This window comes from Plecotus auritus (assembly GCF_963455305.1).
Source record: "Plecotus auritus genome assembly, chromosome: 9".
Lineage (NCBI taxonomy): Eukaryota > Metazoa > Chordata > Mammalia > Chiroptera > Vespertilionidae > Plecotus > Plecotus auritus.
The window spans coordinates 112,172,407-112,187,604 of NC_137783.1; the positions used below are offsets into that span (position 1 = coordinate 112,172,407).

Consider the following 15,198-nt stretch of genomic DNA (forward strand, 5'->3'; position numbering starts at 1 on the left):
AAATGGCATCTCATTGTGGTTTTGATATGCATTTCCATGATGACTACTGATGTTATCTTTTCATCTACTTATTAACCATTTGTATATCATCTTTGCAGAACAGTCTAATCAAGTCTTTAGCCCATTTTTTTTTTTTTTTTACTTTGGGCACTTTAAAAAAGTTGTTTTCTTACTGAATTATAAGCATTCTTTTTTTTTTGTAATATATTTTTATTGATTTCAGAGAGAAAGGGAGAGGGACAGGGAGATAGAAACATGAATGATAAGAATCATTGATCGGCTGCCTCCTGCACGCCCCCCCACTGGAGATTGAGCCCGTAACTCAGGCATGTGCCCTTGGCCAAAATCGAACCTGGGACCCTTCAGTCCGCAAGCCGACGCTCTATCCACTGAGCCAAACCGACTAGGGCTATAAGTAATTTGGGCAACATTCTAGATGCAAGTCATTTATAAGATATATGACTTGCAAATATTTTCTCCCATCTTCAGGCATTCTTTCTGTTTTCGTACTCATAAACCTTTGATCCTCAAAGTTTTTAATTTTGATAAAGCCCAATCGATTTTTTTCTTTTGCTGCTTTTGATGTTAAATCTAAGGAACCATTGCCTAACTTCTTTTCCTCTAAGAGTTTTATATTTTAGCTCTTATATTTAAGAATTTAATCTATTTCTAGTTAATTATTTTTATTGATTTCAGAGAGGAAAGGAGAGGGAGAGAAACAACGATGAGAGAGAATCATTGATCGGCTGCCTCCTGCAACCCCCCTACTGGGGATCGAGCCCACAACCTGGACCTGTGTCCTTGACTGGAATTGAACCTGGGACGCTTCAGTCCGCAAGCCGGTGCTCTATCCACTGAGCCAAACCAGTTAGGGCTATTTTTAGTTAATTTTTATAGTTACAACAATGGTGAGAAGAAAGAGTACAACTTCATTCTTTTTGCACATGGAAAATTAGCTGTCCCAGCACTATTTGTTGAAAAGATTATTTTTTCCTCACTACAGTACCTTGGTACTCTTATTGAAAGTCAACTGTCGATCAGCCAAAGGACTTGTATGCATGCATATAAGCCTAACCAATGGACACAGACACCAGGGTGGTGAGGGCATGAGTGGGAGGTGGGGGCCAATGGGAGAATAAGGACACATATGTAATACCTTAATCAATAAAGAAAAAGTCAACTGTCTATAAATGTGAGGGTTTATTTCTGGACTCTCAATTCAATTTCACTGATCTATGTGTATAATATTATGCCTGTGTCACACTGTCTTTTTAAAAAAAATATATTTGTATTGATTTCAGAGAAGGGAGAGGGAGAGAAACATCATTGATCTGCTGCCTCCTGCTCGCCCCTGAGAATCGAGCCCACAACCCAGGCATGTGCCCTGACCAGGAATTGAACCCCTACCCATTTTTCAAGCTTTCTTCTTTTTCAGGACTGTTTTGGCTATGCTAGGTTCCTTTCTATTCCTTGTTGATTGTTTATATCGTGAAACTGTGTCAAACACTTTTTCTGCATCTAGTGAGGTGATCATGTGGGTTTTGCCGTTTATTCTATTTCTATGGCTTATTATACTGTCACTAAAGGCCTGGTGCACAAAATTCATGCACTCGGGGGGCATCCCTCAGCCTGGCCTGCACCCTCTCGCAGTCTGGGAGCCCTTGGGGGATGTCGAGGGGGACATCGTTAGTGCTGCCACGGAGGTAGGAGAGGCTCCCGCCACTGCCACTGTGCTAGCCAACATGAGCCCGGCTTCTGGCTCAGCAGCACTCTCTCTATGGGATCGGGCTGAAACCTGCTCTCCAACATCCCTGGAGGGGGGGTCCCAGATTGCGAGAGGGCACAGGCAAGACTGAGAGACCTCACTGGTGCACAATCAGGGCCAGAGAGAGATGTGGGAGGTTGGCCAGCCGGGGAGGGACCACAGGAGGACTCCAGGGCATGTCCGGTCCATCTTGCTTAGTCCCAATTGGCCGGACCCAGCAGCAAGCTAACCTACCGGTCTGACCATTTGACCCCTGGTGGTCAGTGCATGTCGTAGCAAGCGGTTGAGCAGCCTTAGCATATCATTAGCATATTACGCTTTGATTGGTTGAACGCCGACTGGTCAACTGGACACTTAGCATATTAGGCTTTTATTATGTAGGATATGTTGAACCAACGTTTCTGGGATAACTTCCACTTGGTCATGGTATATAATCCTTTTTAATATGCTGCTACGGTTTGCAAGTATTTTGATGATTTTGGGGGGTCTAGCTGTACTTATTTTTTCATCAGGCAGAGTATCTCTAAAACTCTGAACATATTAAAAAAAATTAGAGACAGACCTGGTAAATTCCAGGAATTCTAATAAAAAAGCATACCCTGAATTACCTTTAACAATATACTTCCCTAAAAGAGTCCCTAGATAAAAACTAGTAATGATGTAATGGCTTTCTCTTTTACTTTCAACACAAAAGCAGCATCTACCCAATATGGCTCTAAGATCTGGCTCTCCCTTTATTTTAATTAACTAAACTTCTTTGCCTGACTCTGCTTAAGGGAATAAACTAAAAGAACATTTTGAAATACAGCCAGTAATTTATAACTATTTTCTCCTACAATCTACAGAATGGCTGGAGTCAATGCCCTAAAGCAGTGGTTGGCAAACTCATTAATCAACAGAGCCAAATATCAACAGTACAACAATTGAAATTTCTTTTAAGAGCCAAATTTTTAAAACTTAAACTTCTTCTAACGCCACTTCTTCAAAATAGACTGGCCCAGGCCGTGGTATTTTGTGGAAGAGCCACACTCAAGGGGCCAAAGAGCCGCATGTGGCTTGTGAACCGTGGTTTGCCTACCACAGCCCTAAAGTGTAGGTTCCAGGTGGCAAACTGTAGCACACCCAGCTGCTCTTAGTGATAAGAAAATATGCTCAGAAAAGATAAGTGACTTGCTCTACAGCCTCTCAATGAGTACAGAGTAGAGCCTGAAATAGAATCTAGGTATTAATTATTCAACTATTTTGCTCTCTTCCCATTACTACATACATCAATCCTTAAGAAATGCAGTACAGGTAGAACTTGCTTTGACATGATAAAATCCTCATTACTTACCTCTATAAATAACACCTGGAATTACCAGGTGTTCCAATTACTAATGCGAATTTTTTTCAATAGATGGAGTTACATGTTGATATATATGCGATATGATATGTATGCTATTTTGTTGTATTGACAACAAACTTCAAAACTTCATGTCAAATTTGCTGAAAGTGTTAGCATCACAGATATTTTTACACTTAAAAATGTTGAATTTCGTGCCAAAAAGAGCATTTACAGGAAGTTTCAATTCATTACTTTTATTTTGAAGAAAAGTGCTGCTGAAAGTTATCTTATACTTTGGGAAGCTTATGGTGAACATGCTCCATCTCAAGATACTTGTGAACGCTGGTTTAAATGCTTTAAAAGCGATGATGATTTCGATGTTAAAAACAAAGAATATCCAGGTCAACCGAAAAGTTTGAAGACCAACAATTACAAGCATTATTGGATAAAGATGTGTGTCAAACTCAAAATAACTTGCAGAAAGAGTAAACGTTGCTCAAGAAACAATTTCCGATCGTTTACAAGCAATGGGGAAGATTTTAAAGGAAGGAAATGGGTGCCACATCAACTGAACCAAGAAGTCATCAGTAAAATGTTGTTTCAATGGCACGAAAGAAAGTCTTTTTTGCATTGAATTGTGACTGGAGATGAAAAGTGGATTTAGCCCTGACCGGTTTGGCTCAGTGGATAGAGTGCTGGCCTTCGGACTCAAGGGTCCCAGGTTCGATTCTGGTCAGGGGCATGTGCCTTGGTTGCAGGCACATACCCAGTGTGGAGTGTGCAGGAGGCAGCTGATTGATGTTTCTCTCTCATCGATGTTTCTGGCTCTCTATCCCTCTCCCATCCTCTCTCTGAAAAACAGATGAAATATATTTTAAAAAAAGAAAAAGTGGATTTATTTTGAGAATCCCAAACACACAAAATCATGGGTTGATCCAGGTCAACCATCAACATCAACTGCAAGGCCAAATCGCTTCAGAAAGAAGACAATGCTCTGCGTTTGGTGGGATCAGGAAGGTGTGGTGTATTATGAGCTTCTAAAACCAGGTGAAACCATTAATACTGATCGCTATCAACAACAAATAATCAATTTGAACCATGCTTTAATTGTAAAACGACCAGAATGTTCCAGAAGACATGGCAAAGTAATTTTGCTTCATGATGACGCACCATCACACACTTCAAAACCAGTTAAAGACACGTTAAAAGATCTTGCCTGGGAAGTATTAACCCTCCTGCCGTATTCACCAGACCTTGCTCCTTCAGATTACCACTTGTTCTGATCGATGGCACATGCACTTTCTAAGCAGCACTTTAAAATTTACAAAGAAGTGGAAAATTGGGTCTCTGAATGATTTGCCTCAAAACAAGAAAAGTTCTATTGGGACAGTATCCACAAATTACCTGAAAGATGGGGGAAATGTGTAGCTAGCGATGGACATTATTTTGAATAAAGCACTTTCAATGTTTCTCTTAAAATTATAGTGTTTACTTTGATTACAAAATCCGCATTACTAACTGGTACACCTGGTATTTAAGGGCCTGTTTCCTTACCATGGTGTTGGTGCTCGGCTGTCCTAGGGTGCTGGTATTACCAAAGGAAAAGCCAGTGTTCTGGGTGGTTGTGGCCTGGGCAAATGGTTTGTTGAAGAGGCTGGTAGTTTGCTGATTCTGTTGGCCAAAGAGACCACCTGGATTTGTTCCAAATCCAGTTGTACCTTTCAGGAAATAGAAATAAAGAAAAGGAAAAATAAATGGAGGGCAAAAAACCCCGAACCTCACATTATCCAGTTACTACAACAGTCTTATTATATGGATTACATATCTCTACTGCCCTACTCAAACTGAGTAAGTTTCATTTTCCATCCTTTCACCTAACTCCAGGTTTCCTTCAGACTTTAATTCTTACAATAATACGGACTCCAAGTGATCTTCCTTTTTGAGCCCATAACTTTCTTCTATATTAGAAGACAGCATGCTACATTTGAAGTCTATGTGTGCATTTTAACCCTGTTACACTAAGTTTTTCTTCAGAACAGAGGCTTTCTCTTTATATCAATATATTCAGCATAGGATTGTGACATGACAATACTCAAAGAATATGTAGCTAAATGAAATCACAGAATACCAAGACTGAAGAGAATGTTAAATGACACTTAAAATGTGTTTATTAGTGTATTTTTTGGGTGTGTTTCTAGATCCCTCTAGAAATCTATGAAAAGTCTAACTTTTGCTATTTTTCCAGGGGCAAACTGGTGGCTTAGGGAAAGAAAAGCTATTTGGTTATAAATACTTTTTAAAAATTATTTCATAAACTTTGTATCATGTAGGTGTATTACCTTTGCAAAATATATTTATAAAGTAATTTAGTAATCATCCTAGACTTCTTTCACACCTCACATCAAATCAATCTATTAGCAAATCCCACTAGTTCTATAGTCAAATTGACATTCTTACCATCTCCACAGCACCATTCTCATTCAAGCCACATCATCTCTCATGTAGATAGAGCAGTAGCTTTTTTAACTGATTTGTTTCCACCCATGTCCCCTTACAATCCACTCTTAATATAGCAGCTACCAGAAAGATCCTTCACTCACAATCATATGACTTCTCTTTCATGGCTTCCCAACTCAAATAAAAATTCAAGTCTTGACACTGGCCCACAAAGTCCTTCAAAATTCTGTCCCTATATTCCCCAGTACTTGCACTTGTCTTTCCTCTGGCAAAAACATAGATTTTTTAGATTTATAGTTTCCTCTAGCTGGAATGTTCTTCCCCCAGAAATCTGTACAGCTTTATGGCTCACCTTTTTCAGCTAGGTGGCTGCTCAAATGTTACCTCATCAGCCCTAGCCGATTTGGCTCAGTGGGATATAACGTTGGCCCTGGTTACAGGCTCAATCCCTGCCCCCGGTCAGGGTGTGTGTGGGAGGTAACCAATCAATGTGTCTCTCTCACATATGTGTTTCTCTCTGTCTCTCCCTCTCCCTTCCACTCTCTCTAAAAATCAATGGACAGGCCGGTTTGCTCAGTAGTTGAGCTTCGACCTATGAACCAGGTAATGGTTCAATTCCCGGTCAGGGCACATGCCTGGATTGTAGGTTCGATCCCCTGTATGGGACATGCAGAAGGCAGCTGATCAATGATTTTCTCTGAGTCTCTCCCTCATTCACTCTCCCTCTCTATGAAATCAATAACATATTAAAAAATAAAATCAATGCAAAAATATACTTGGGTGAGGATTAACAACAAAAAATGTTACTTCAGCCCTAGCTGGTTTGGCTCAGTGGATAGAGCATCAGCCTGCGGACTGAAGGGTCCCGGGTTCAAGTCCAGCCAAGGGCACATGCCTGGGTTGCAGGCTCAATCCCAAGTAGGGGATGTGCTGGAGGCAGCTGATCAATGATTCTCTCTCGTCATTCATGTTTCTATCCCTCTCTCCCTCTTTATTGACTTCCTCTCTGAAGTCAATAAAGAAATATATTTTTTTAAAAAAGTTACTTCATCAGTAAAGCCCTTTTTAACCATCTTCATTTAAAACTGTATGCCTCCCCCCCCTCCCCCATTATTTTTCTTCATAGCACTTATGATGTTATTTTTAGTTATGGTTTACTTTCAGTTGTCTATCCCTCCTCAGTATAGCCCAATATGATGTCAATTGCTTACTAGTTCCAAAGGCTGTTTTGTTCTGACCATATGCAAAGCCTGAATTAGTGGTGGAGGAGCTGAAGAGTCCTGTTGCACTAGACGTGGCCGGAGAAGACCCAAACAAGCCAGTTGTGGTACCTGCTCCCACCTGGTTCTGGGGGCCTTTCCGGTTAGCCTGATAATCCTCTAAACGAAGTTCCTAGAGGGAAAACATATTTCCAATCTTACTATGCAGTCAAAAATTTATTTAGGACACTAACACCTGAATTTAGTATTTAAGTTCCATGGTCACACAAAAACCATGACTAGAAAACAGAAAACTACAAATGACATTAACTTATTGTCATTACAGAAAACATCCTCAATAATCTATAATGGACATTAAAATCTATACCATTTTTTCCATAAAACTACAGTCCAAAGAATCAACCCATCTTAATTTTCCTTTATAAACAGTAACTTTTTTAATAGAAAATTTTATTCAACATACATTTTCCAGCAAAAAGGCAATATAAAAGAGTTGGCGTACTCTGCTACTACAGAAACAAACAAAAAATACTAGAAAAGGATGGAAATAAGTGTGATATGCGATTCTATTTTACTGCATTCAAAACTAGACATGCAGGTGGCATTAACTCCAAAATAAAAGGTCAAGACTTTTTACAAAGTTAACAGCATACTAATCACTAATGAGCATGCCCTCTTTGCTAAAAGGCGCTCCTTTTTTTTTTTTGTTCCATCTGTCCCATTTTAAGGAAATTTTATTTATAATTTTTTCACTTGCATGTATGAACTCTTAAGATCATTAAGTTTGCCAAGAGGCAGCATAGTACACATACCTCAATTATATTTAACAGTGTTCCATTTCCATGTAATAAAAAGACCCCAGAAGGTCTGTCAGACTGTATTCAGTGCATCCCCTTTGCAAATGGGCTGCACAACAGTAGCTGACAGAAGTGAGATCAGTTTATTAAAAAGACCCAGGTAGCCCTGGCTGGTTTGGCTCAGTGGATAGAGTGCTGGCCTGTGGACTACAGGGTCCTGGGTTCGATTCCTGCCAGGGCCAGGATGTGGGCTCGATCCCCAGTGGGGGGTGTGCAGGAGGCAGCCGATCGATGATTCCCTCTCATCATTGATATTTCTATCTGTCTCTCCTCTCTCTCTGAAATCAATAAATTAAAAAAATTTTTTTTAATTTTTTTAAAAAAGATCCAGGTAGCACCATGGCTGGATGGCTCGGTTGAAGCATTGTCCTGTGCACCAAAAGGTTGTGGGTTTCATCCCCGGAGGCAACCGATTGATGTCTCTCTCTCTCTCTCTCTCTCTCTCTCTCTTTAAAAATCAATTAAAACATATCCTCCAGTGAGGATTAAAAAAACAAAAACAAAAAAAACAGGCAGCTTACTAGAGATCTGAGGATAATACTTTCTTTCAGTACAATGCTTTTTATTATTTAGTATAATAATCTTGTCTACTCCCACTCCAAATGTAAAAATCAGCAGATTAAAAGATGAAGGATTCTGGAGAGTTCAGAAAATTTAAGGAAAGAAGGAAGAAAGTTTAGTAGTTTTGTCTCACAAGTCATGATGTTTCTGCACTCTCCAATAAAGCAAATGCAGTTGGGATGTAGGAAGAAGCAACAGCTACAATCAGGGATAATAATCAAAATGTACGAAGAACTACACAGCAACAAGAATAAACTAACTTCATGGATGATCTCAATTTAAAAGGATAAGAATAAACTAACAACATGGATGATCTCAATTTAAAAGGAAACTTAAGAGCACATAATGTAAGATTTCATCTTTAAATGCAAAAATAGGCAAAATATGGGTATTCAGGTTAGCGGTTACCTTTAGAAGGGGAAGATTGTGACTGGGGGGTTGGGCACAAGGGGGCCCTCAAGGGTGCTTGCTGGTAATGCTGTGTCTTTAGATCCTGGCTACATTAGTGTAGTTTACTCAGTGAAAGCTTACTATGTTGTATACTTACGACTTTGCATAAGTTTATTAAAAACACACACATGGCCTGGCTGGTATTGCTAAGTGGTTAGAGCGACAGCCCACCACCCAAGAGTCGAGGGTTTGATCCCTAACCCTGGTCTTGGCAAGAGGCAACCAACTGATGTTTCTTTCTCTCTCTCCCTCCTCCCCTCACTCCTTCCCTCCCTCTCCACTCTCTCTAAGAAACAATGGAAAAAATACCTTCAGGTGAGGATTAACAAAAACAAACAAATGAAAACACATACACATGTACTCCAGACACACACTGCCCAGTGTAGTGTGGACAACATCCAATCAGAATACACTATTAGTAGAATTATGCCCGTACATACAATCTGAATATTATTCCTGCCTAAAACAATACACATCTATAAATAGTACGTTAATTTAAAAAATAATTTTTTACATAAACCTAATGTGAATCGCTTGATCCTAAAATAATAAAAAACATTTTCAAAAGCAGCTCTCCAATAAAATCAAAAGGTTAGATTGATATTCTGTATTGCATTTTACTGACCTCTAGTGACTTGCTTTCATATTCTTTCATAGCAGTGATACACTGGTGCTTGGTACTGATGTTAGTACTAACTCCAGCTTTAACCATAGTATCCGTACCAGTTAGAGGCTGCAACAGAAGATAAAAGCAAATTTGAAAGTCTAAAGCAGATGTATAAAACCAGGCTTGATATCCCTACTCTCACAGACACAATTCTGCAACCAGTGAACCCTATAACTAAGTCCATTAGGTCTTTTACTAATGAGATGGTTCCAAGGATGCTTGACTAAATACATTGCATGTCTGTTCTCTCCGTACATCAATCTCAATAATAGTTATCACAAACCCAGAAATTAATCCCATAACCAAACCATCTAATTATCTACTAAAAGATACTTAAGCCGAAACCGGTTTGGCTCAGTGGATAGAGCGTCGGGCTGCGGACTGAAGGGTCCCGGGTTCGATTCCGGTCAAGGGCATGTACCTTGGTTGCGGGCACATCCCCAGTGGGAGGTGTGCAGGAGGCAGCTGATCGATGTTTCTCTCTCATGGATGTTTCTAACTCTCTATCCCTCTCCCTTCCTCTCTGTAAAATATCAATAAAATATATTTAAAAAAAAAATGTATGGAACCACTGCTGGAATTCCACATTTTAAAAGATACTTAATATTATTTATATATATATATATATATATATATACACACACACACACACACACACACACACACATATGAGGAAAACTTTATCCAATTTATCCAATATACACATTTAAACCTCTATTTCTGAGAATGAGGTTTAAACCTCTTTCTCTGCTCTGAAATGTTTGCTTTATAACTATTATTGCATTTAACAAATATGGAAGCCTGATTCCCCCCGCCCCCCCCCTATGATCATCTGAGGAAAAAGACACAACTAAAGATTCTTACTATGTCAGTTTTCTCAATTATTGTACTTTCTGAGACAACACATAGTATTTTTCTCTATCATTTGTATTTAATTTTATTTTAAATTAAGAATTCTAAATTCAGTACTGTTATGAATTTACCACCTTGCCTGAGAAATTTCTTTCTGAACGTTCTGAACTTTTGACAAGCCCTATTTTTGCCAGATTGCCATTAGGCTAACTGCCTCAAGCCTATCCTAAGTATCTTCCAACCAATCACATCAAGTGGTATTCCATATATTTTTATAAACAATAGCTTCCCTTCTAATCCTCTACCGAACGCCTCTCAAAAAAGCCAAAGAAAACAAAACTCTATTGCCCATTTTGCCATTTCACCAACAAAAGCTTTACAGTTTGCCCCAAATTCCTTATTTCTATAAAGAATGTTTGACCATTCAGATGCCAAATTATGAACACAGTTAAGAACTAGTACAAATTCAACCTTATATTACCTGTTATAATCAACCTTGTGAATACAAATTAGACTAGGGTAAATATAATTCAAATATGCATTATAATCTAGATTTATATTTTAAGACCTTTCCTTTCTACTATACAACTAGTTACAGATTTTGTTCTTAGCACATCTTTTGGGAAGAATGAGAGCAAGCTTTGCATAATTCAAAAGAGAAAAAATTTTATGACTCATTCTGCAAATATACAAATGGGAGAGAAGTTCCACAAAAGTTGGAAGAAAATACTTACATTAAATTTAATAGTAGTCCCAGTTGGAGCAGCTGTAAAACTACTGGGCCCAAAAAGGGAGCCAGATGTGCTTCCAAAAGGATTGGAGGTGGTATTTGTAGTTCCAAAAAGTCCCCCACTGCTAGTACTTGTTCCAAAATCTATAATAGAAAAATTAGATGGTAACAGTAAAGAATGTAAGAACCTGTAAGGTATCTTGAAATTGAACTGTGGCACTAGAACAGCAATACTTTCACAACCTCAAATTTTCTCTTTCAAATTTCTTTTTCACTAGCAGGAATTTCATACACACACACACACACACACACACACACACACACACACACACAATTCTAAGCTCACAACTCTGAAGTGACACAAAATCTAAATCCTGTATTCAACTAAGTTTCCATGAAGCCGTACTTGGGTAAAATTGAAATACAAGTTAAAAGAAGGGCATACCGGATAATTAGCATACTCCTCTCTTATTATAGAAAAATTACTAGGCATGCTGATCATTTTATAGAAAATAGATCTTCTCATTACCTTTCTTTTCCAAAAGGCTCATTTTAAAAATTAAGTGGAAAAAAAATAAAAATTAAGTGAATTTAACTGTTCTCTAAGGGGTATTTTTCAAAATATGAGAAATACTACTTCTAAAGAAGTTATATAGAGCCAGAAATGTCAGCAAGTAATGGAAAGTTATCTGCCAATACTATTTAACATTAAGCGATATCCTAATTACCATGTTAAAAAGAAAGTCCTTTCTCAATGGCAAATTATTTATTTTCTAAAAAACATATCCTAATCCATAAAGTGAATAGGTACATCTCTTTTGAATTAGTATGTTAGATTGCATTTTACATTGTCATGGTTAAATATTTCAACATCCCCACAAAAGCTTTCCCTTTGTAAAAAAAAAAAAAATGATAGTTTGGTAACTTAGTCGTTCTGCCATTTGCTTGTGCTGGGAATGGCATCAACTCACAGGCCATATTTATTCAACTACAGTGCTGTGTGGAGAAACATCCCCAGATCACATTTAGATTACAATAGAAAGAAGCCATCAATTAAAAATATCTGCCATGGGCAAGAAATGGAGGAATAAACATGTCATGGCCAGTATTTGTCACTGCTGCTATAGTCTCTCTCCATACCAAATGTGAAACGGAAACAAGAAAAAGGTGCCCATGCCACACAATACTGTTGACTACACACATTCCTCCTCATAATTCTCCTGTCTTAACACTTACGACACCACTCTAACCTGGCTTTTCATCCCATCTCTGGTCATTCTATTATTATCAGGTGCCTCCACCTTCGCATATCCCTTAAATACTAATGCTTCTCCGATTTCCATTCTTGAAGAGATGTACATCCCCCCTCCCTCCCTTTCTAATCTATTAAACTTTCAATACATTTTGAAGTTTTCTTCTCCCTCTGTTTCTGTCATCTGGTGGGGGGAAAAGATGTTGAGCACAGGAAAAAGAAGAAGAAAAAACACATTCAATAGGAAATCTGATTGTTAAATGTAGATGAACAATGATGTCCTACTTACTCCCAAAGCCAGTTGGCTTATTTTGTGCAAAGGCATTGTTTTGGGATGAGAAAAGACTGGTCCCTGTGCTTGCAGCTCCAAACAAGCTATTTGATGTTCCTGTTGATGTGCCAAACCCAAAACCGGTGCTTGTGGAGGTAGCTGGCTGGCTAAATGAACTGGAACCAAATAATCCTCCTGGGAGATGGAAGGGGGTAAAAAACAGTTATACAGACATACTAGAGCCACTTTGTGAAGCCCTGTATCAGCTATAAATAAGTCAACTCTATTCCAAATAAAGCCCCTACCTGGTTTGGTCTGTGAATTTCCAAACAGGCCTCCAGTATTGTTACTAGAACCAAATGCAGATGTTCCAAATGCTCCTCCACTAGTAGTGCCAAAGCCAGTATCTGAAAAAACCCCCCACAAATCCAGGGTTAAAATAAGATCTAAATCAGGTGACAATATAAAAAATAATATTGATATTTCTTAATATTCTACATTTGGATAGGACCATTGGTCTAATCTTTTTTTAAATTTATTATTGAAAGTATTAGAGATGTCCTCCCATTTTCCCCCCTCCATCTAGCCCTACCCCACCCCCAGCATTCCCCACACTATTGTATATCTATGGGCTATGCATACAGAATATCCAGTAACTGCCACGATATTTTGAATTTAATTAAAAAAGGTCTGCCGCTTGCATCTATAGACGTTTATGGCAGTTAACTGGTTAAATGTTCTTTAGTTAATCTCTTCCTGTCCCCCGTCTAAACAATTTTTTAATTGTTTAATTTTTTTAAAATTCCATCAGACTACTAATTATAAAGCTAAAATTAAGCCAGAGACATTTTTTTCCCATTGTCCTTAGGTAAAGTAAGAAAACAAGGTGAAAAGGTGTGGCTTCAATAGGTAGGTTAAAAAAAAAAGGGGGGGGGGAGAGGGAGTGCCAAGGTAACTAATGACTGAGTTACATACAAAAGTAAAATCATCAAAATGAAAGTGTTAAAATTCTCTTCACACATCATTTACTTCAGAGTCAATTGGAGGAACTGTCCTTAATTTTCTAGAGAACATCAGAATGACCTGGGAAGTGTTTTCAAAATACATATGTTCAGATTCCAACCCCTGAGATCCTAATTCATAATTCTATAATGGGAAATATGTACTTTGAGGAAAAAAAGATGACTCTTAGGAACATTCTTAATTTAAAAACCAAGGAAATGTTCTCTATCATTTTTATTAAGCATGATTGAGGTTTGTAGTTAGGTTTTTTAAAAATCCTCAAAAAATTAAGAATAGAACTACTATAATGAACCAGCAATTCTTCCTCTGGGAAGTTATTTGAAGAGTATGAAAACACTAATTTGAAAAGATATATGCACTCCTATATTCACTGCAGTATTATTTACAATAGCCAAGGTATGGAAATAACCTAAGTGTCAATGGATGGATGAATGGATAAAGATGTGAGATATACATTTAAAAAAATGAAATATTGCCATTTGAGAAATTATGAATGGAGCTTGAGGGTATTAAACTAAGTGAAATTAGACCAAAAAAAAAAAAAAGACAAAAATTGTATGGTCTCATTCATGTGTAATATAAAACAAAAACAGCAAATGAATAAACAAGATAAAACAAAACCACTCAGATACAGACAACAGACTGGTGATTAGCAGAGGGGATGGGGGTTTGAGGGGAAGACTAAATAAGTTAAGGAGGTCAAATGTATGGCAACAGAAACTAGACTTTTGGTAGTGAGCATGCTACGTGTATAGAGATCATACCTGAAATTTACGTTATTAACGAATATTGCCTCAAAACAAAACAAAAAAACCAACAGCCCAGCTGGCATGGCTCAGTGGTTGAACGTTGACCTATGAGCCAGGAGGTCACGGTTCAATTCCTGGTCAAGGGCACATGCCCAGGTTGCGGGCTTGATCCCTAGTGTGGGGTGTGCAGGAGGCAGCCGATCAATGATTCTCTCATCATGGATGTTTCTATCTCTCCATCTCCCTTCCTCTCTGAAATCAATAAAAATATTAAAAACACAAACAAAAAAAATACACAAAATATTATTTTAACAAAACGTTTTTAAATGAGTTAATTGCTATAGGAAGCTAGTGTCAGGTACAAGGGTGGGGAGGGGAGTGATCTTAGGAAGGCTGGTGGGAATTAGGGGCTTAGACATTTTAACAGTTGTTTCTGAATATCACATCTTTTTCATATAGTACATCTCAGAGCAGTTATCCAATAATTGCATTAGACTTCAATATTTAACAAGTTATTTTCTGGTTTGAAAATTAGAAACAAACTAACTTTCTGCTAAAAGGACCAATAAAGCCCTGGCCGGTTTGGCTCAGTGGATAGAGCATATACCTGTGGACTGAAGGGTCCCGGGTTCAATTCCTCTCAAGGCCACGTGCCTGGGTTGTGGGCTCGATCCCCAGTTGGGGGTGTGCAGGAGGCAGCCTATCAACGATTTTCTCTCATCATTGATGTTTCTAGCTATCTCTCCCTCTCCCTTCCTCTCTGAAATCAATCTCTCCCTCTCCCTTCCTCTCTGAAATCAATCAAAATATATTTAAAAAATGAAAAAAATTTTAAGTAATAAAAGGGCCAATATAAAAATATTTTAAGTACCTACTGATGATTAGAAAGCCATGAAAACTCAGAATTTATTTCTATATTCTTAGAAAATTTTCACAAGATCTTATCCTGATTTCTTCAAAAAGATTTTGTTACAAAAACCAAAGTATAAATAAAATTCTTCTCTAAAGCCATCAAAGTGG

General features: G+C 38.1%; 1 protein-coding gene across 2 annotated transcripts in view; it reads right to left on the minus strand.

Annotated features, from left to right (window-relative positions):
- The window catches only part of NUP98 (nucleoporin 98 and 96 precursor), a 108,518-nt gene that overhangs the window by 80,139 nt on the left and 13,181 nt on the right, over positions 1-15,198 (minus strand). For both annotated transcript variants that reach the window (XM_080688555.1, XM_080688554.1), the window contains exons 3-8: positions 12,712-12,813; positions 12,425-12,601; positions 10,888-11,027; positions 9,260-9,367; positions 6,758-6,938; positions 4,644-4,807 (exon numbers count right to left, since the gene is read on the minus strand). In XM_080688555.1, the coding sequence (XP_080544681.1) occupies positions 4,644-4,807; positions 6,758-6,938; positions 9,260-9,367; positions 10,888-11,027; positions 12,425-12,601; positions 12,712-12,813 (872 nt within the window). The remainder of the gene's footprint in view (positions 1-4,643; positions 4,808-6,757; positions 6,939-9,259; positions 9,368-10,887; positions 11,028-12,424; positions 12,602-12,711; positions 12,814-15,198) is intronic.